Source organism: Eulemur rufifrons, chromosome 10 (assembly GCF_041146395.1).
Source record: "Eulemur rufifrons isolate Redbay chromosome 10, OSU_ERuf_1, whole genome shotgun sequence".
Taxonomy (NCBI): Eukaryota; Metazoa; Chordata; class Mammalia; order Primates; family Lemuridae; genus Eulemur; species Eulemur rufifrons.
In genome coordinates, this window is record NC_090992.1 from 17,674,205 (window position 1) to 17,697,206 (window position 23,002).

Sequence of the window (23,002 nt, forward strand, 5' to 3'; positions counted from 1 at the left end):
AGGGCCAAAACAACAAGAATTCTTCCCCCTTTTTCCTTTTCACTGGGAGCCCATTGCATGGGCAGATATTACTAAATCATATAGGCAGCAATGCAAAAAAAGCTTCCCCTTACACTCTAGCACGTACAGTTGAGTCGCAAAGCTGGATCTAGTTTGTGTCTATATTGTCTATTTTCCAACTGATGCAGAAAGCCCTTCTCCAACATCTAGGACAAGAAAGCAAATGTTTTCAGTGATAAGAATCTCACTACTTGTAAAGCAGTTATTTCCTTCCTTTTATTTTATTTTATTTTTTTTGCAGTGATGTGAAAATGTATTCCTGTAATTTCTGCCTCCCAGCACTTGTTCTGGGTTTGGATAGGAAACCTCAGGCAGACTGACTGACCCAGACTTAAAGAGAATTTCTGAGCATGTGATGACCCTTGTTCTGCCCTGAGAAGGCTCACATTTTGGCCAAATTGTGGGAGGACAAATCAGCACTGAACCACCTTTTGCATTCTGCTAAAGTCTGTCCGTAACTCTAACAGTGAAAGGCCATCGCTTCAGGTTTCATTTAAGAACACCACCAGAAAAGGTACTCTAAGGACAGTTCCAGTAACAGCCCCTGGAGGAATATGTCAACTAACCAATCAGAGAATTAGCTGCTTCCAGGGACCTGGAGGTAAGGATGGCTCCACGGTGGCTAATTTCATCTCAACCTGATCTCATTGTAGCGCCATGAAAGCTCAAATGTTCAAGGACAATAGCTACAAGAAAAAGTTTCTAGAACTTAGAATGAAACTGGAATGAGATGCAGCTGTCTTCAGTTTGAAGCTGGTTAATTCTGACTGTCACTTTCTTCCCAACCGCTCCCTATTGTTCCGAAGCTCGCTCGCTCTCGCGCGCGCGCGCGCGCGCGCGCTCTCTTTCTCTCTCTCTCTCTCTCGGACTGTGACCCTGTCTACTTCTGATGACAATCACTTAATCAGCACATCAGATTGTCACACGGCTGGTTTTACCTTGGGTAAAGATTCATTTTCCTTATTAACATCACAAGAACCTATTTCTTTCCCCAACCAATTAAAGAGGAAAAATAGAAGGGCCCAGTGCGATAGAGGGAAAAGAAAACCGTTCTGACTTGTGGCACCTGGGCAGGTCACTCAGCCCCACACGGTCCTAGGAATCAGGCCCTCATGATTCTGAAATGCAGCTGGAGGTCAGCACCACATAGATAAAATACACAAGTTGGAATAACTGGTGCAGACGTTACTCACTACCCAGATATCAAACAGTTCACCCAGGGTCACAACGTGCCCAGTGTTGGTAGATTTAGTCCGTGGGTTAGTTTGTGTTATTCAAAGTGAATGTCTGGGTAGCCCATATTCAGGAGATAATCCTATCGGTCCACAATTAACGTTTAGCTTCCCTCTGCGCATTCCCTGGCAATAAGAACGTTGGTTTCTCCTTGTATTTTGCCCAACTATTTTGCTCACAAAACACACTGACATCTACCTTATCTCTTTAGGACATGAGATGCTTACCTAAGTTTACTATAGTTCATAGTGATTTTGACCTAAAGAAAATTCTATAGTTCCTTCATGCCCTGGTGTTATAGCCTTTGTATGGCCTTCTGCCATTAGTCCTCAGTATTAATAAAGGGTGGTGGTGGCGGCATATGATACAAACAACTCATTTTAAGATTATGTTTAAAGAATAAAACTCTTCTAACCACACAATGTGTCTTCTGATTTATTCATAAGAGTAAACGTAGCCTATCCAAATAATGCTAATATATTCCGAGGATACACATGAATTGTGGTTGATTTTGATTCAAAGTATATTTCTTATCTACACAGTTCTGTAGATTTTAGCCATACCTTGTATTTAACTTGTTAGAGAGAGGTGATGTAAAAATCACTGCTTGGTAGAATCCAATCTACCAATATCCTAGCTCTGACAGTTAACATCAAAATGTTATACCTTATATTTAAATCTTTAGCAATCTGTGCTACATTTCCAAATAGAAATAATTTGGTTGCAAATTCCATAAAGACATTTGACCAAACATGGATAGATCCAGGTGCTCTATAAAAATAAACTGCAGCCTGTGCAAATAATGCTAATATATTCCAAGGATACACATAAACTGTGGCATTTGACCTAACATGGACAGGTCCCGGGGCTTCCACTTGGCGGACTGTTAGAAGTCTGTGCTTTTATCCTTATCCTTTCCTCCTCTGTCTTCCCGTTTCCTTCAGTACCGTAAACGGAGTCCACAAGTGCTGATGTGAATTGTTCAGCTGACTATTTGCAATGGCCCCAAGAAAACTACCTCACTCACTATGACCTTTTGAAAATAGGCCACAGACAACCCAAGTACTTAACACTAAGCACCCCCAATTCTGCCTTACTCCAAATTTCCCCATGCATCGTTTGCTGACTGGGTGCCATTTCATTTTTATTTATTTCCATTTTCAAAATAGAGCATTTGAGGCTCTGCTTGGAAAGGACCAAAGAGTATCCCTTTCCTTTCTGCCAGTATCCCCAAGGAGAAGGACTGATTCTGGGCTTGTAAATTGTGGCATTTACTTTAAATAAAATGACATGAATGTCTGCTCAAACTAAAAGACTAAAACTCCAGGAAACAGCTCTGGGAGCCAGAGGTTGAAAAGCAAAAGCAGCAATTATGCGCATGCAAACATCTCTCTAGTTTCCGACTAGCAAATCTCACCAATCCAGGCATGTTTGGCTTTTTTTGCTGTTGTTGAGAAAAGCACAGTGAGCATAACCATGAGGAGATGGCACATATCCTACTAATAAAACTACAGAGCCCTAATTTCTCCCAAGAAAAGGCTTCGCTGATAAAGATCTTTATAGCTTACGTAGCACGACTGACCGCTAAAGTCACAGGGGATTGTAGTTCTGAATAGGAGGCTCTGCCGGACCAGAGCCCTCTTCATTTTGGGAGCTGTACCTGGCATATCAATTTGCACTTTCTCTGTGTCTCTCCAGAACGCATGTATGTCAGCTCACAGACATGTGAAACTCAAACAGAACACTTCACGTAGCAGAAACGTCTTTTCCCAATTCATCTCACCCAAAGGGCTAGTTTGACCAAAATATCCATGTTCTCTTAGTGGCCATATCCTCACCATTCTCTACTGAGACCAAAGTTGACATCTTCCCATCTCATTTTCAAAGGTGCCGGAAACATTTCAACTCATCTACTGCCTTCTCTCCACTCCCACTCTGTGATACCTGGAGTGGGCCCCTGATAACCGCCACGCCACAATTGGTGTCCTTTTCTTAACGCGGTATTGACCTGCCTCCCTTTTCTCCCCTCTCTCCATTAAGACTCGTGCTACTCTGTAATTCAGGGTTCAGCCAGTTGTTTTCTATAAAGGGCCGATAACACATGGCTTTGCAGCCACGTAGGCTCTGTCGTAATTATTCTATGCTGAGACGCAGCATGGAAGCCGCCAGGACATCAACGGATGGGTGTGGCTGTCCTCGAGTAACACTTTGTTTATGGACACTGACATTGGAATTTCACACAGTTGTCACGTGTCAGGAAATATTTTTTCTTTGGCTTTTTCTCCTACCTTTAATAAAACGTAAAAGCTTTTCTTAGCTTGTAAGCCATAGGAAACAGGCAGCAGGCCAGATTTGGCCCCCTGGCCGTAGTTTGCCGACTCCTGCTCTAATCCGTCTGGACTGCCCTCTTGGGAGCTGTTTCCAGAGTAAAGATGGGTTGTAGTTAGGAGAGAGCCAGCAGGCATCGCTGTGGGAACACTAGCCCGGGCCCCCTGCCCTCCAGGTGTGGGAAGCGGGGAGCAGAGGGGAGGTGAGGTTGGAGTGTATGAATTGAGAGAAAGCAGGATTCTCTACATCAAGGTTGTTGATTGGCAAGAGCTTTTGAGGGGGGAGGACTGGGGGCAATGGAGATATTGGGGAGGGGGAGACGTCTCTATTGAAATCACACCGGGCATGCAATAGAACATCAAGAGGAACGCCCCTGATGAGGGAAGCTATTGTAAGAACTGTCTTGGTATTGGGCTGTGCACAGCCCTCCCTTGAAAATCTTCTGAATTATCCCTCAGACTCTGCAGGGAACTGAAGATAAAAGCGGCTGCAGGGGAGCAGGACCTGGAGCGTCATCGAGAGATTGCAAAAACAATTCACTGCCAACAGACTGTCCCAGCAGGGTCCCAGTGCTATGGTTGTGGCCCTGATTGGTACGCTGCCCCTCGGATGCCCAATTAGATGGCGCTGGGGGAAATCTAACGCAGAGGCAGTCCACTTTGTCTCTGCTTAACCACCCAAATGAACAGCATGGGAAACTGAGTCTGATCTCGTGAGTCAGCCCTGGGCAAGCTCCTAACCCCGTCTCTCACACCAGGTGGACCATCTGTAGCTGGGGTTTCTTTGGGCTAGGACAGAGGGAAGGATCCCAAACTTGATGGCTGCAATCAGAGGTACCTTCAAGAGGGCACACAGTTTAGTTGGAAACTTCCCTGAGAGTTTCCACGCAGGCAAGTGGATTAGCCAGCTTGGTATATAATGGATCCTAGGTTTGACCCAATTAAGCAATGAAAGCAAAAACCAGAAGCAAAATGATGCTTATGGAGACTGCTCTGTAATCCCAACTGTCTAAGAAATGGGGAAAGCCAAAGCGTGTCGGCTCTCAACTCTCTGTCAAAGGGATAATCAAGAATATTCAATCCAGCGCTGTCCTCCCCCAAGTCACAGTCATGACAAAAACCAATCAAAAACAGAAATGAGGGAGCTTCAAAACTATTTCTTCTTAACAAAAAGATGACCTTTAAAAAATATGCTTGGAAGCTTATATAGAGAGGTGGCCACGTGAGAATGAAATGGGACCAGAGAAGGAGACATTTAGTGATCATGGTGGGGACAGAGAGGGTCGGGAGTCCAACGATAAAGCCTGGGCCAGCAAGAAGATGCTCAAACCTCTATTGGGGGTACCTGGCTACCCAGGACACCTGGGAGTCCTGCCTGCATCCGACCTGGTCTACAGTGAGTTCACATTGTTGCCGGCAAGCAGGGACCCCGTGATCAAGCCAGCTGGGAGAGGACGTGAAAAGAGGAGAGTTGCAGACCACAGTGATTTGGGGTGATTGCAACCTCCAGGCACTGACAATTTCCCATGCGTGTGCATTTCTCCCTCCCCAAGACTGGTCGTTTGGATGGGTTTGGGTTTTCTTATCTGCTCCGGTCCCTCTCCTCCCAACCTGGAATCCTGGAAAGAAGGGAAAGGTCTTTCCAATTAGGGATCTCATTCTTCCCTTTCCCTGTCCCCTGGGAGATTTGGAGGGGCAGCAGAAATGTTGGAGAGCACTTGTGTCCCTGAAGGAACAGCCAGTTGCAATGCGCGAGCGTCACTATAGATCTACGATTTATGAAAATAAAGCAATATGTGCCTGTTTCGGTGCCTGCCGTTTGCCTACCAATGGTGCAGTGTTCACCATTCCAGCCCTCTCGGCATTCACATTTGCCATCTTTACAGGTCCCGTGCTCAATGCAGCGGGGGTGGCACACGCGCTGGTCACACGCTGCGCCTGTCCAGCCCTCTTCACAGCGGCAGGCTCCCCCGATGCAGACGCCGTGAGTGCCACAGTCTACTGAGCACACTTCTGGAAGAAAAACAATGATTACAGCTCAACACCACAGCTGGCGAAACCCTCCGTGGAGGCCAGACTACACGCACGGCCTCGAGGCCCCGCGGCTCTGCCACCTTTGGAGGCTTGTCTCTCCATGGGCCGGGTGTTCATTCAGCGTGACGTCTTTTTTTCTAGAGCAGTGGTTCTCAAAGCGTGGCCCCTGGTGCCGGTAGCGCCAGCACCGCCGGGGAACTTATTAGAAACGTAAAGTCTTGTGCCCTGGTTGGACCCAGTGAATTAGAAACAACGGAGTAGGGCTCCGACACTGTGTTAGAACCAGTCCCCTGGGCGGCTTTGCGACTCACTGGAGTGTGAGAACCACTCTTCTAGAGATCGACACCGTCGCGAGAGGAGGTCAGGCAGCGGCTCCAGCTTGGCAAAGCTAGCCGGGAGGTGCCCACCTGAAAAGACGTATCTGGTGGCCCCTGACTCCCTAGCCAGCCGAGAGTCCTCCCGCCCTGGACAGCCTGAACTGACCAAGCCCGAGAGGCCAGTTGGGGGCCGGGCTGCTCCATGCCCGTGATGACTGCGGACCCACCCGTGACCCAGACTGGCACCTTGGCGGTGTAATAATGACCGCTGTAATTGTGCTGCATTTACACAGCCTCTTTCTCAAAGGAGCTCAAAGTCTTTTGTGCTTGGGGAGGAGACAGACAGACAGATATGCACGCTCTGGCGTTCCAGACCTCTCACGCGAGGACAAGCACGTGCCAGACATTCATCCTTACGACAGTCTACTGAGGGAGGCATGGCTCGCCATGCCAGGGGAGGGGAAATCAGATGGGGGAGGGGGTAGGTGACTCACTCAAGGTCACACAGCATGTCCCTAGCACAACTGGGCCTTGGATCCAGGACCGCTGCCTCCTCCCACCCCCTGCAGAGCTTTGCCAGGACCACCGGCATCAGAGTTGAAGCCAGAGTCGAGTGGGCTGAGAAGACATCCCAAAATAGCCCGTTTTAACTGACTCTTTTTTTTCTTTTGGAATGAAATATTCATTTCTTTCCCATTGTAGGCAAAGCTTCACATCCATTCCCTTCCCAATTGCCATGGCAATCTGACAGCTGTCTCACTACCCAGAGGAAGGGGGCGGAATTATGATGGCTTGCTTGGAGAGGCACTTGTCAGCGTGAGCAGAACCTTGCTCAGAGGGGTTGGGGCTGGCTTGAACTGTTGAACCGTTCCAGTTTTAAGGTCACTCGGGAGGTAAGACACATACTCTTAATTTTAGGAAAATAAAGTGTACAGCACAACTTCATTATTTTCCTGTCACTGGAGTATCGCAGAGCTTTAGAACACGTTCACGCAGCACCCCGAGGGAGCCCCTTTTCTGTTTTATAGGACGTTCCATTCAGTGTGTCTGGGACTGAATTGTTCTGTTTTGTTTTCTGGTACCTTTGGGGAGTGTACACGAGAAAACCTATAATGCAAATGGAAGCTTCCCTCCTGGGCCCCTTATCTGTTTGCAGTGATGGAATCAACAAGGCCTGAGGACCAACACGGTGTTGTTTTTTTTCCCTCAGAGATCACAGACTCCACGACTGAGGAGAAGAGAGTGAGAAAGGCACTATGTGACCGACCGAAGTCCCCCTATCCCAGGCTAAATGTTCAGTGTAGATTCCCATCCCCCTGGGGATGCGATGGGACACAGGTGCGCGGTGCTGGGAAAGGCAGGAGGAAGCCTCTGGGCTTACCAACAGAGCAGTCGGGACCCATCCAGTTGGGATCGCAGCTGCAGAGGCCTGTGTCGGGGAGGTAAGTGCCGTGCCCGCTGCACTGGTCTGGGCACTGCACCCTCGCCAGCTCACAGTTGAGACCACCCCAGCCGGGGCTGCAGAGGCATTCTCCGTGCACACAGACCCCGTGGCTGGAGCAGGTAGGATCCAAGCAATCAACTGAAAAACACAAAGAGTGAAAGTATTGATCACCCATGGGGGACAGGCCGTGAGACACAGGCTTACTGCCGAGAGGCTCCGCTGCTCACAGTTCCTGTCCTCTCGCACGCAAACGGAGCAGCCCAGGTATAACACTTACGAGGTCTCTTGAAGAACACCCATAAAACCACAAACCTTATTTGTGAAGATACCAAATTGCAAACTTGAAGAAGACGCAGGAAAAAGAAAAGGGGGATTTCTCAAGCAGAATTGGGCAAACCAGATACGGAGGTGTGTCGTTCTGCCTTTAGAATCTTGTACTTACCAACATCAGCACCTCGACTGAATCGCTTCTGCAGTCGGAATGTGAGTACCTGTCATGTCTCTACAGGTACCGGCAAACCCGATTACCCCCCACGAGAAGGGAGAAAAGTAGAGAGGCTCATTCTAACTTTACTAATACTTGACTTCAAAAGGTAACAAAAGATTAAAAAGAAAACCAATGAAACTTATAAATGAGTCACTTTCCTAATTAAGTTTCACTTAGGCGAAGTCTAAAATTAGTTTTCATTCTCTGAGCACACACCTACTGAAGGAGTTAGCAAATGTGCAGGATAGAACAGGTGAAGTCAGGTGTGGAAATGGTCCAAAGGGGATAAGCTTCCATAGGTAATTATTTCATATGAGTAGACTGGATGGGTATCTTTGGCCATGGCACTGACCTTCCACCAGACAGTCCCTCAGATGGGTTAATGGTTAGATTCCAGTCACTGTGGTTCTTGCTTGTTTCACAGTCTGAAACATCAGAGTGGTTATATACCCAGTAGCTAACCTGAAGATTATTACTCAGGAATCAACTCAAGGTGAGGAGAGAAGGGAGTTGCAAAGGCCAGTTCTTGAGGACAGGACTTTTTGCATGAGAATGTGATCTCACGCCTCGGGCCCCCATTCAACCCAAGGGCTGGATAAACAGGGGGAGCTTCCCTCGTGTTCTCAGGAAATGATGCGATGGCATTTGGAGAAGAAGGCTCTGTGAAGTACGGGGTTTGAGTGAGGAACGGTGCTCTTGCAGAGGGCTCAGATGCTGCTTTGTGGATCAGAGACATGTGACGTCTTGTCACCTTATTTGATTAAGACATACATTTCCCTCATTTTGACAGCTTTGGAATCAGGCCTGTTGGCTTAGATTAGAGCATTGCTACCTCCATTCCCTGGAGGCACGGCTAGCTTGAGACCACTTTAAACTCCTGTCTTGAGGTGTTTTGGACCACAGTGACCATGTAATTCAATCCCTCGTGTATATCTGTGCCATCTCATGGGTCAAATTCTCAGAGAAAATTTCGTTTTCACTCCTTGCCTAATGCCAAGATTGAAATGTGCAAGACTTTGGTCTTTAAAGAATTTACACTGAGATGGTAACCCCTTGGAGTGCCCGCTTTTTCTAGAGTCTCCTGTTACATTCTCCATGTTGGGTGTTTTTTCTTTTCTTTAAGGTAGAGCAGAAAATAATAATGTATTTTAATACTGATAATACACTGGCTCTAAATATGACATTATTTATATTATCCATGTCACAAACTAGCTAGTCCTAGGGGGCACCAGACGTAAGGAATATGCACTTATGAGAAATCACAATATTCCACGAAGCTTCCAAAAAGCCTTCCTTTGACTCAAAAATAATAATTTTCAGTGTTAAGAGATGTTTCTCAGGATCTCATTGGGATATTCTCAGGAAGATATCATTTATGGAAGTCAGTTCCAAACTGTTTCAGCCATGGGAAAAAAGTGATATTTTTTCATGTAATCAAGAGTACACTCCCAGAAAGGTGAATTTTAGTGACTTATTATTAGTCGGAGATGTTTATGATGATGTTACATGACTTGGTTACGTCAAAGTTGAATTCACTGTCTTGGGGAATATAACTCCTGGTGATATAAACCCTCCTGATATCTTCACAGTTGCTCCACTACGGATGATAGAGCACATCTGGGTGTAAAATTGAGCTCAAAGTTTCAATCGCGTAGGAGATATTTGCGAAGGGGCTGTGCAGTGCCTTCGTGTCTCGTGCCCGGCACAGGGAAGGGAATACAGCAGGTATTGAAGACACAGTGGCAGCGAGAGTGAAGGACAGACTGTGCTGTGAGCATTTGTCATTCGTGGGACAAACTTCCAGTGGGAAGGGCTGATAGGAAAAAGAAGTGGTGCTAACATTTCTTATTTCTGGAAAAAAAAATCCATATTTTGGGACCTGCAAATTATGAACTAACATTCCGAATCAATCACGATCATATTTTTCTAATAAAAGAAATCCTGAAATTCTAGTTTTTTACTCTGTCCCCATTTTTAAAATAGCAAAATCAAAATATGTGTTATTGCTTCAAAAATTGCTCTCAACCTATAATTAGCCATTTAAAATGTTTGGTGAGGTGCCAACAGCTAGGAGCTTTCAAAAAATATATCATACTCTTTTTCTTAGAAGGATGAAATAATAAAGAGTAATATACTAAAAAAATGAAAATGGCATTTTTCTTCCAGATAAATTAGCTCTCTCTTCTCTACCCTGAATTATGGTATGAAGGAAGGAGAAAAATCCACGGAGATTTATTAGCCCAGTACTAGAATGCCATCAAAGGAACCATTTATTGTATCTAAAAATATAAGCTAACCCTTTCTCTGGTCAGTGATACCAGTAAATATGCCCTTTGTGCTATATAATTACAGCAGCTGATGGAATAACTAAATTCAAACTTGAAGAGGAGCAATTTCACTATGAATTTTAAATTTGGTTCCAGTTTCATAAGATGGTCTTGTGGCCACGTCCTTAGAGTCATTAGCAGGCAGGAGACACTATGGCATTTTACGAAGCCTTATAAATAGAAGCAGTGTTATACTTAAAAGGGGGACAGTGGCCTTTACCAGCTAAGTACCATGTGCCGCGAAACACCAGCCCCCTGGCAGCTGAAATCATTAGAACTCATTTAGTCTTGGGCCCTCTGTAGGTTTGACAAAAAAGGGTTGTGAATGCAATTTCCATCCCTAAGGATAAAAAAGGAGGTCAAGGAGTTTTACAAACAATATGTACTATAAACCCCTGAAGAACCATGAATTACATTTATGAAGTTAAATGTCATTGAAAAATGACTCAACCATGAAACTGACATGAAAACATGGCTGACTTAAACCAATACGTCAATGCCTGTCTCGTCACCTTCCCTCTCCCCCAGACACCACCGGAGGGAACCTCATGGATGCATCCTTTCATTTTCTTGTGCAAATTCGTTAATAGTACAACGTTTATGCAGCAAAAACGAAGGATGGCAACAATTGATTTCCTTGCCATGGCCATTTCAGGTAAATTGTTTGAACGTTATGATTATGATGAATATCAAAAATAAAAAAAGCTAAATGGAAGAAAAAGTGCTGATCTGGACTTTCTGATCCCATTTCCTATTTTGAAAACAGCATATGAATCACCTCGGTTCATTCCTTTTGGGTAGCAGAAATCAATAGGGAGATTTCATCCTTTCCTAATGACCCACGTGGCTTGCTTATTTTGGTGGATGGCTAATCCACTCTGAACATTTAAATAAGACTGGGTGGGACAGTGAGAAAGTTAAGAAATCGCTTGAAATTCTACTCATCCAGCTGGGCACAATCTTTATGGGAGAGAAAGAAATTGTGAGACTGGCAATGTCACTGCCCTGGCACTCTCCTCTCTCCGAATGATGTATGCAAAAGGTCGTTCTAACCTTTCTTGTCATGTTATTGGTCTCTCCCATGTTTTCAGTGAATGCAGCTTTGCCTCCTGCAATCCATTTATCTTTAAGAACTTTAACCTTTCAAACAGGGTTATTAAATCAGTATTTCCTCCATCCAAACTCCCAATTTGGTTTTATGATGCAGACATAGGGAGGCTACCTTTTATAATAGAGGAAAAAATATATAGAAAATTGAGTAACTGAAGATCTGGGGGTCAGACTTCTAGGCCCCATTAGGGACATTACCGCTGATATATTGAAAAATCCTAGAAGAATAAGGTCATAAAAGCTGACTCTTTGTAGCCATAGTTCTAAAAACTATGGGATGGGAGATTTCATGAGGGAAGCCCCTGTGGGTGTCTCTAAGGCACGACTTTGTGGTGAGGGCTGTAGTGATAGGTGATTTTGTATAGAACTCTGGGAATCCACAAATTAATGGGTGGAGAGTGGATCCACTAGCATGGAAGAGTGGATCCACTAGCACAAGAATCTCACAGATCCCAAGGTCCCTCATTAGCAACCTGGCCATGAGGACCTGGGAGAGAACACAGATCACCTGTGGCGTCCAACGGGACCTCTTCTACAGGGACATCCTGCGTGGTCATCTCAACTGTGTCACGCAGAGCGGCCAGGGACTTTCCTTTTCCCTTAGTCCGTTGGGCAAGTTGACACTTCTATTTCCATTGGGAACGTGGGAGGGAATGGGGCTGTTTGGGTTGCATGGGGACATTTCACTGGGAGAGGGACCTAGAGAAGAACAGCACTGCTGGAGAACGATGACGGCGACGAAGCCAAGGTTGGGGAGTGGGCACAGGGCTGGGAGGGCCTACGCTCTTGCCTTCCGACCAGCCGCCGTCGATGCTTCATTTGGTGAGAAGCAATGGAAGGGCAGTGGGAGAGCACACCCTGCAAGGGCGAGGCTGACCGGCGGCTCTCCTGAGCTCTCTCGCCTTCGAGGAGCGGAAAGTCGGCCCCAGTACGTTATCACCAAATGACTCCTCTGAACTAACTCACCACAGGAACTAGGACTCCTTAGCGCTGCTTTTGGAACAGCTCCAGGGAGGTGCTCTTCCTCCCTTTCCTGCATTCCCTGCTGCAGGTTCCCCTCTCCTGCCCCCAAGCCTGACCTCTGGCCATATTTTGTCAGATTGGATTTAGCTTTGACATCCTGATTTTTACCCATGTGTGCTAAAGGCCCTTAAACGTCTGTATTGTGAGCTCTTCAGAATTTATCAACTCCCAGCCCTCTCCTACAACCCATTCTCCTCTAATTCTGTGTGATTGTAGGGAACCAGGTAATTTGCCCTGCATGGATGGCATTTCTAAATGACGTAGATACCTCCAGTCTTCCAAGACTGGCTGCTCTCTCTTGATACTAATTTTTGTGGAAATATGTACACGGATGTACATGGGTCTTACATTACCAGGAAGGGTTAACAACAACAACTACAACTACAAGCTAGCTCTGAGGAAGACAGGGGCTTAGGGATCCTTGTTCCTATTCTCTGCATAGCTTTAGTCATTCCCAATTCAGACGATTTTAAATAAAGCAGAGGAAAAGAGGGAGGAAGATGGGGGAGGGGAAGGAAGAAAAAGAAGAAAAGAAGGAAGGGGTTAGAGGAGGAGTAGAAGGAAAGAGAAGACAGAGAGACAAAGACAGAGAGAGAAATTTAAAGAGGAAAAACAAGGGAGAAAGAGAAAAGAACCTAATTTCTATAAAGTAGGGTAAAAAAAAAACATTCTTTCCAGAACCATCCTCATAGGCCTTTCCTGTTCTACAACTAAAGAAGTTCATCAAAGCCAAGGGGTTTGAAGTCTTCTGCACAAAATGTAGAGGCTTCCTTTGCAAAACTGTTGAAACTTCCCTTGCAAAACACGGAGTGGAGTGTGGGACTGGGCTCCTTAGCAAAGGCCAGGCCCTGCGAACACCTCCCTCCACGCTGCCCAGCCTGGGCCCCGCGGGCTCACCTTCCTCACAGTGCTCGCCTTTGTAGCCGGCGGAGCAAACACAGTTGCCATCAATGCAGGAGCCGTGGCCCCCGCAGGAAGGATCGATGCACTGATTCGTGGGCACGTCGCACTCCGCGCCTTTCCAGCCGCTGTAGCACTGGCACGTCCCTTTAGAATATTGTCCATTCCCGCTGCACAGGACAGGGCAGGCGGCTGCACAAAGCAAAGACAGAGCACCAGGTCACGAGGGGCCAATATCTGAGGCGCTGCGGCAGTCTAAGCAGGTGGAGCTACCTGGCCTCGTGGCTCTGCTCACAAAGTTCTAGGCTGGGGACTCTGGCCGTGGAGGTGCAGAGCCATCTTCAGATACACAACAAAAATGCTATTCACAACAGCGGCTACCGCCAGTTAAATGCCTATTATGTGCCAGGGACAGTACAGAAGGCTTTGCACATAATTTCTGACTTAATCTTCACAATCACCTTGTGAGACGAAGGCTGCAATCACGACCCCCAGTTTATGGGTGAGTCCCAGACTGGGGAAGTGGCTTGGCTGCAGCCGCACAGCTCACCAGCAGGAGAGCCCAGCTGGAGACCAGGGTGGCCCAACTCCATTGACTTCCTTGTTGTTTTTGGTGGTGGTGGTATTGGGGATTAGGATCCAGTGTGCTGATTATTTTACCCCTTAAATTGGTCGGCTCCTATTCCTGATAAGTTTATGTCTATTGAAAAGGAAGGTGAACAGGACACAGTTGAGCCACTTCATCTCTCTGTTCCTCCATTTCCCTATCTACACCGGGAAGAAACATAGTCCCCCATTGGCCACAGTTTTGCTTTCCCAGGTTTCAGTTACCTGTGGTCAGCTGCTCTGAACGTAGGTGAGGACACCACAGTAAGGTATTTTGAGAAAGAGGGTGACCACATTCATATAGCTTTTATCACAGTTGTTATAATTGTTCTATTTTGTTATTACTTACGGTTGTTAAGCTCTTACTCTGCCTAATTTATAAATTAAACTTTATCATAGGTATGTATGCATAGGAAAACACATTGCATATACAGGGGTCAGTATTATCTGAGGTTTTAGGCACCCACTGGGGGTCTTGGAATGTATCTCCTGCAGATAAACAGGGACCCCTCTAACTGTGCCCACTTCACAGTGTAGCATGTGTAATAAAGTATAAAGATTAAATATTCCTGGCCTATTGAAAAAGTGGGGGCAGGCTGACGACATGAAATGTCTAGCAGTTCACATCTCAGCCGGGCCCTCTTGTATCTGTTGGTGGGAAGAAGGTAAGAAAATCAGTGGGGACTGTCTGGAGATTACCCACAGTTTTCATCAGTCTGGCCTCAAGCGTGCCAATGTCCCCCTTTTAAAGTTCATCAAGCGTGGGATTTCAGCGGTCTCCTTCAGGCCTGGGATTTCTCACTTCTGCAACAGCTTGTAAAGAACCTAACTTTCCAACCTGCCTTCTCATTTGGGCCTAAAATGGGAGTACTGCCCCAGCTATGAAACTGGCATTTAGAGACCTTCAGAAAGGAACAACACAGACGTTTCAATGACTCCTGGTGTTATCCGTGATTTGAAATGCATGGGTGCCAAGAATTCTACGTGTGTGTACACACATGCACAACCCGGCCAACCTCCCTGTGCCACTCAGCGATGGCATATCTAATCACACCACTTCCCAGTCAACTGCCCCACCCTGCCTTATTAATCCTTTCTTATTGTCATGCTTCTATTTAGTTTTTATAGTAATTAGCTTTCCTCTGTGAGTGTCTAATTTCTCAAAGATAAAGCAAGCTACTAGGGGACAGTAACTGTGTTTGTCATTGTTGATTTCCTTCCAGGGCTGCGTTCACCAGTGTTGGTTTGATTAGGTAAATATTTCTCCTGTGTTCCTGGTATTCAAAGATTCCCAAATGCTGGGATCATGGACAAGCACTAAGCGGCCCCTTAGGAAAGACATGGAAAGAACAGTTCCTGGAGTGGACCTCATGTTGCACACACAGTGCTTTTTCCTAGGGAAGTGCATGTTTTATTTTAATTGTAAGCTGACTTGAAATAGAAATGTCTCAGTAGTTGACAAATGATTAAGGGGATATTTTCCCTCAAAATGATATTTCATAGGACAGTTGTGAAAACTATTGGGCACTATTTTCAATAGAGCTCTTATCCTTATGAGTCTACCAGAGGAGAAGAATGAGTTCAAAAATGGGAGTGTCAAAGCCACATAAGGAATTCAGGTGACCTCTCTAAATGTAGGGAGCACACTTTCTGTTTCCAGGATGCTTCCAGAGAAGGATCTGTACAGAGCTGCTACACATGCTGATTGTCTAAGAGAGGGCAGAAGAAAGAGCTCTGAACCCAGGTGCTCAAGATTCAAATTAGGGAATGTGCAAATACGAACTAGCATAAGAAATTGTGGGCTTTCTCGAAGTTTTGAGAGGGATTGAAGACAGTGTAAGTTTGTTCCATGTTGAGTTCCTCATGAGACTCATGCTAAACTCTAAGTTGGGGATGGCAAATGCATTCACATGAACTGAAGTCCTGTTCTTCCTTCTCACACTTCTGCAGACATCATTAATTGATCACGGCATCTTGTTTCCCTGAGCCTGGGCAGAGCCTCAAAACCTTCAATGCAGTGCCCAGGCGGAGACTGGCAAGCAGGAGAGCTGGCATTTAAGAGAAAACCTACTTGTCATGTCTGATCTAGGTAACATTGAATGTATCTCCTGGTGGGAAGACAACACCCTTTCTTTCCACCCCCGTGCACTGAAATAAGAAAACACTGAGAAGTGTGGCTACACAATGTGTAGTGAGATGAGCTTCCAAGGGCTGTTTCTGACCTGAGGGTTATAAATTGGATGAGTTGTCATGCAGGGCAGGGAAAGTTACATCAAGTCACCAACACTGGTCTCCTATTGCCCTCTCTTTCCTCCCCAAAGGTGGAAGAGGGTAGAAAGCAAGGAGCAAGGAACTATGGACTTTATTAATTGATAAAATATAGTTAGGATTATTTTCTTTATTCACTGTGGCACTGTTTCTCTTCTACATGAATTCCAAGTGGAAAAAAATAGGATTGTCTGGAAGGTAAGAATGGGTTTTTATTTAAAACCAGGTGCCTGGGAAATCAAATATAAAATGTGACCTACTTAAATTGCTCAGGGAAAAAAAAAATAGTCAGGTCAGAGAGTTCTCCACATTCTAAATGCAGCCTTCCTTCAATATGTTTGCACGCTTGCTGGGAGTGTGGTCAAAATGCAAAACACTGTGATGTTTGCCGGAAAGCAGGGAGCTCCATGGGCTTGGCTTATGCCACCCCAAAAAATGGAAGGTGGGCTAATGGGAGGAGTGAAACTCTAGTAATCATTTTTGCCATCCTGGCAAAGAGTGTGCAAACAAATGCCAAATGAGCACCCTCCAGTGGTCATTGGGCTGTCCTGCATGGAGAGCACCTTCCTTCTGGCGTAAACGATTCATTCTCAGACATAACTCAACCCAGAGCATCGCAATATCTAAGGCTGAGCCTTATTTGAGAGGTTACATGTGAAGTGGGGAACCTCCTGTATTCATAACTCTTCTTATATTTTTACCATCATGGAATCTACATTGTTTTTGAACACTAGGTTATAGAGAAATTAATCTGACTGCACACCCATGCCAAGAAGTAGAACGGCATACAAGCGGAAAAAGCAGGGGTTTTGGTGCCAGAAAGATGTGGGCTGTCCTTGTACCTTACCAGCTGTGCGATTTTGGCAACATTATTGCACCTCTCAGAGACTCAATTTCCCCTTCAGAAAATTGTCTCTCAGCATTGATGGCAGGGTTAAGGAAGGTAACACGTACGACTCACAGCAATAGCTTACACTTGGTAGGCAATTACCAGATGCTCTCTCGTGAAATTTCAAACTGAATCTCTAATCTGACTTCAAGGGTTAATAAAATAAAAAAAAAATGCAGTAGGTCTCAAATGCATAAGCGCAACCTCCCCTCCCCAATATGTCGGATAAGACTAATGGAAAGAGTTCGTCTTTTTCTCCTCCCAGTCTTCTCTGGTGTGGGTGGAAGTTGGTTCTGATTGGTCGGGAATCTCACGTGGAGTGCTTCAGGTCCCTGTGTCTCTCTCTTCTTCCTAAGGCTTACAGGAGCAGAACATTGCGCATTCAAGCTTCTATTTAAAATTAATTAAAATGTTTGTACAAATTGACTATTTCTGTTTTACTAAATCTAGTAAATGGAAGCTCTAAGACTCCTGCAGAAGAAAAATAAATTACTGCTGCCACTAACAACTGACAAGTTAACAGGCTGATGACAAAAAATGACACAATTTAAATTCACCTAAATGGTATGAAGCTCATTTTAATGATCAAGCTGGAGCTCCCCTCCCCAAAGTTCTCTGCAAGGGATTAGATGAATTATCCGTGTTATTTACTTGGTGGGAAGTAACAGGACAAACCATCTGTCCACTTGGAGCTTGCAATAGAGAGGATACCTGGAGAAAAGTTAGAGGTTATTGGAGAGACTCAGTAAAGGGAAAATGGCTAGATGTGGAGAGGGAATTTGAACTTATGTATCTTTTAAAAATTATTTGAAATCTGATTCAAAATCCCTTTGGAAAGAGATTTGAGAATACTTGAATGTAGTACCACAGGTAAATTGTCAAAATAGCACTGATAATTGGTTGCTTTATATCCAGTTACTCAATAAATGGTGATGAATCACCTCCATGTGTTTGCAGTCGGGTTAGGTGCTAGGGAAAAAGCCACAGGGAGAAGAAGATGTCTTGATCCCCTGAAGCAATTGAGGCTGTAATATTTGGGTCACTAAACAAAGTTTAGTGTCTCTCAAACCAACACTGCTATCTCATGGCCATTTGAGGCTGTGGACTTATCTTGATGCTAGGCAAAAACTGTTAGGAAAGTTGAATTTTGCTTCTGGCTAGATCCCCACAATTGGCAGTCCATTTGGTAGACAATAAAGTTTGCTCCCCCCCCCCACCAACCACTGCACACTATAATCAAAAATAAACTCCATACAGATTAAAGATCTAAACAGCAAAACAAAAATTACAAAAGCATTAGAAAAAATATTGAAGGCATTTTATCTGGGAGGGAGACATAAGACATAAATTCTAGAATCCATGAAGGGAAAAGAAGAAAGGTCAGATTTGATTATATAAAATTCAAATCTTCTACGTGACAAAGGACACCCTAAACAAAATTAAGGGGCAAGCAACACCGAGAAGAAATATTTTTAACATGTGTTAAAATGTTAATAAACTTCGATAACTGAAATACACCAAGAGCCCTTGCAAATCAATGAAAAGAGATGAATGAAGACCTGAGTGAAGGACATACCAGAAATAATATACATTGCCAGTAAAAGTATGACAAGATACCCAGCTGCATTAACAATTAAATAAGCATAGAGAGAAATATTTCCGGGCTTATCAGATTGGAAAAAAATAAAAGGCTGCTCATACCCAGTGTTGCTGTGGCTGAGGGGACAGGGTCTGTCAAACCCAGTTGCTAGGAACAGAAATCCAGACTGACTTTGGGGGAAATAATTTGTCACTCGATGGACAGCTCCCTGGCTCACCGTGCCCAATTGTGAAGCCTGTTGACCTTGGTGCCTCAGTTTCCCTACCTATTAAATGGGCAGAGCAGTAAGGCCTGGTGCATATGGGGAGGGAGAGTGAGGAAGTCGGAAGGCAGAGCTACGGGGTGATTATGAAAGTACAAATGCAAAGCTCACCAGCCATTCCGACTGCAGTGGTCACCTCTGACCTGAGCAGCCCCCCACCTTCCAGCCCAGGATTCTGAGACACTTTAGTTGGTCTCAGCGGGGGCAAGATGTAGCAGGACGCCCCGTGAAGAGAGGAAACCAGAGGACGTGTCTGACAGCCAGGGTCAGAGTCCCCGGCTCAGAGGGCCGGAGTTCACCTGCACCAACTTCCTCATTCCCATCCTGTCAAACGGCACATTAATAAGCAAGACGGTGATTCAGGGAAGAATTTCCAGAAGGACAAAAAACTCATCAGGTGTGTCAAATCTCTGACATTCAGGAGCCATGTGGGGAAAGAAGCACATGCTGACTTAAGCACGAAAGTATGGATGCTTTAATTAATCCGGGGTGAATTTAATTGCTTTAGTTAAGTGGAAATCGGGTTAAAAATGATGCAGAGCATGCTGGGGTGTGTTAAAAACATGACATATGAGTTGGATGAATCGATAAATTAAAAGTGCACAGATGTTTTAATTAAACCCAGGGAAGTTAACGAAGATCGCAAGAGACTTTTAAGCCTATGATTAATTCAATTCATTTAAAATACCTGTAGAGATAGGGGATGCCTCCATTTTGAGAGTTATAAAAGTTCTCAATCGATAAGTACTTAAGCGGTTCTTAAAAAAGTCTAAGTTTTTTTCGCGTGTGTGTGTCTGAACAGCATTAATTACATAATGAATATTTAAATTCTTTGGAGTACACAGTAAGCTTTTCTGCGGCTCCAGTCCAGACGGAAGTAGCTTTGCACTTCTGCTGTGACTCCAGCCTCAGGAGGAATTTGCAAATTACTGGCGTCTCCTTATCTACCGGCATGGAAGCCCCTCCAAGCCATGGACAGTCCGTTTTATTCACCGTGTCTCCTCGGCAGGTGGGAAAGCACTGGGCATGGAGCAGGCTTGTGAGTTACACAGCCTGAATTTCCTGTCTTTTTTCCTCTGTTTCTACCAGTTGGGTGACTACGGACACTTTACCTTGAGCCTCGGTTGCTTGATTTTTTGACGTGGGACGAGAATTCTGGAGTACCCGCCCACAGTGTTTGTGAGGGGACGAACTGAGATAACGCATGTAAAACGCTCTGGACGGTGCCTGGCACATCGTAAGAAATCAATAGATATGATTTTATTATCACTATTTTCGTTAGGAAAAACATTGTTCCAATTAGCCACATTGCAAAGCGACAAGACAGGGTGAAGCACCCTCCTTCCCGCCTCCCATCCCAGCTGCTTTGGTCCCCAGAACTCTCCTGACTCTGCAGGATTTCCCCAGCTCCGCGCATGGCGTCTGCAAGTTCTTCTGGGGTTAGGCATTCTGCCTTCTAGAGGCGCTCTGCTACTTCTCTAGCAGTTTAAAAGGAAACAAAGGTTTTTAATCCTAGAAACAATTTAACTCGGGGGAGGGCTGACTGTGAAGTGATTTCTGTTTGGTGAGGCAATAGCGTGAGAATATCACGAGGAGCCAAGTTTTGGAGGTTGCAGGCGTGGACGCACCAAACGACGTGCACTGAAACCTCCAGAGTGGGGAGGCAGGGGCTCCTCCACGCCTGCTCAGCGAGCAGGGGGAACGGAAGGTAAACAGTGATGTCACTGGCTCGATCACAGTTCTCTTTGGGCAGCCTTAGCAGAGCTCGAGGGCAATGTTACCCCGACTCCTTGAACGTGCACGGGCGTCATCTGGGGATCCCGTCAGATTCTGATTGAGAAGGTCTGGCATGGGGACCAAGAGTTTGGCTATTTAACAAACTCCCGAGGCTGATGCTAGTTCCCCACACCTCCTGAATCAGAAATTCTGCGTGGAGCCAAGCAATCTACAGTGATCTATGTGTTAACAGATGATTCTCATGAGTGCTCAAACGTGGGTATCTATAATCTAGTGGTTAGGAATAGACTTCGAAAACTAGATGTGGACCAGTGCCTTAACTTTTCTGAGATTCAGTTTCTTTAGCTGCGTAATGAAATGATGTGAGGATGAAATGAGAGAATTCATATAAAACCCTTCGCACAGTGCCTGGCATTGTACCTGATCTTCAATAGGTAGTAGCGATTCTTTTTTCTTTTTTTTTTTTTCTTTTTTGAGAGAGTCTCACTCCGTTGTTCTGGGTAGAGTGTAGTGGCATTATCATATTATAGCTCACTGCAACCTCAAACTCCTGGGCTCAAGCCATCCTCCTGTCTCAGCCTCCTGAGTAGCTGGGACTACAAGGCATGTGCCACCATGCCCGGTTAATTTTTCTATTTTTTGTAGAGATGGGGTCTCACTCTTGTTCAGGCTGATCTGGAACTCCTGACTTCAAGTGATCCTCTCTCCTTGGGCTTCCAGAGTGCTGGGATTACAGGCATGAGCCACAGATCCCGACCAGTAGTGATTCTTCTTATGCTGTTTTCACAAATGCGACTTTGCCAAGTGCATCTGCTCAGTCACTTTCCGCAAAGCATATACCAAATGCAGCTGTTTCAAGCCCCTCCTCCTGGGCCTTTGCTGCCAAGGAAGCCCTGCGTGTTTCCTCAGGCCAGGAATGGGAGGAAGGAGAGGTAGGATCCAGACACCAGACTGCAGTGGCCTGTGGAACATTCCTGTGGGCAGCAGCACTGCCCCTGGCCCGTCTGCATTCATGGGGACTGTGGGACGAGTTGGGGTGGCAGACGGGGACAAGTGTGACAGTTGGAGGGTCCAAAGGAGCTAGGATGCAGCCCCGGCTGTCTCAGGAAGGACAGCTGGGATCTGAGCACCTTTCATGGAGAGAGAAGGAGGCGCTGAGGGAGGCGTTCCTGGGTTAGTGGGGAGGGGCCCTCTACCCTGGGGAGGGGACTAAGAGCTTTGTCGCTGCTCCCTGGTGTGCAGAGGGAGACAGGAAAACAGATTGTGAGGCAGAGCCAGCAAGGCAGTGGGACAGCCCAAGCTGTTGGAGTACTTATTGTTGGGGACTTTGAGAGTGGTCACTGCCCTCGATTCGGGAGGTCTCTCTCCTGTGTCAACAAGGGCCATGAGCTCCAGGATCAGGCAGACGCAGCCGAAAAATCTGGCACTGCTATGTGACCCTTAGGCAAGTAGCCTACTTTCTCTAAGACTTTGTTTCTCTCATTGTAAAACAGGAATAATAACAAGGATTTCAAAGGCTTGTTTTGTTTAATACTAGTCAACATTTAATACATACCAAACACGGTCCTACAAAATTTCTACATATTTACTTTTTACTTCTTATAGTAAAGCAATAGGTGCTACTGCTATTGTCCCCATTTTACAGATGAGAAAATTGAGGCTCGGAGAGGTTAAGTAATTCTCTAAAATGGGTTCTGTTAAGTAGAGGAGTGTGGAGTCAGATCTAGCAAATTCAAACTCCACAGCTTTCCTCCTTAGTCACTTTTCTACTCTGAGATAATGCCCATAAACTGTGGAATAAATGGCATTTCTTTTCTGTACACTCTTTTTCTCTTCTTCTGTCCTTCTTTTTTCATGCCTCCCTTTTCCCTCTTTTGCACATACCCTCCCTCCTTCCCTTTAAATCTGCGCCTCAAAGGTGGCTGATTTATCCCTGCACGATTGATCTAACAAATTAGAAACTTGTTCTCTATCACTTGCTTTAGTTCTTTACAACGCTTTCTGGCCATGTTTCATCTTTGTAAGCCATGCCCCCTAAATTCAAGTCCTGGGTACCAGACTAGGTACAGAAAGGTACAACGAAGGCCGGGCGAGGTGGCTCACGCCTGTAATCCTAGCACTCTGGGAGGCCGAGGTGGGCGGATCGTTTGAGCTCAGGAGTTCGAGACCAGCCTGAGCAAGAGCGAGACCCCACCTCTACTAAAAATAGAAAGAAATTATATGGACAGCTAAAAATATATATAGAAAAAATTAGCCGGGCATGGTGGCGCATGCCTGCAGTCCCAGCTACTCGGGAGGCTGAGACAGGAGGATCCCTTGAGCTCAGGAGTTTGAGGTTGCTGTGAGCGAGGCTGATGCCACGGCACTCACTCTAGCCT

The 23,002-nt window shown here is 45.6% G+C and overlaps 1 protein-coding gene across 11 annotated transcripts in view; it reads right to left on the reverse strand.

The window, feature by feature from the left end:
• TENM2 (teneurin transmembrane protein 2) overlaps nucleotides 1-23,002 on the reverse strand; it is a 1,169,384-nt gene that overhangs the window by 111,416 nt on the left and 1,034,966 nt on the right. For 7 of the 11 annotated variants that reach the window (XM_069483867.1, XM_069483873.1, XM_069483875.1 and 4 more), the window contains 3 exons: nucleotides 13,260-13,454; nucleotides 7,353-7,553; nucleotides 5,448-5,633 (listed from right to left, as the gene is read on the reverse strand). In XM_069483867.1, coding sequence (XP_069339968.1) covers nucleotides 5,448-5,633; nucleotides 7,353-7,553; nucleotides 13,260-13,454 — 582 coding nt within the window. Of the gene's footprint in view, nucleotides 1-5,420; nucleotides 5,634-7,352; nucleotides 7,554-13,259; nucleotides 13,455-23,002 lie in introns of all 11 variants that reach the window. The other 4 variants (XM_069483866.1, XM_069483872.1, XM_069483876.1 and 1 more) reach the window with 1 other exon arrangement.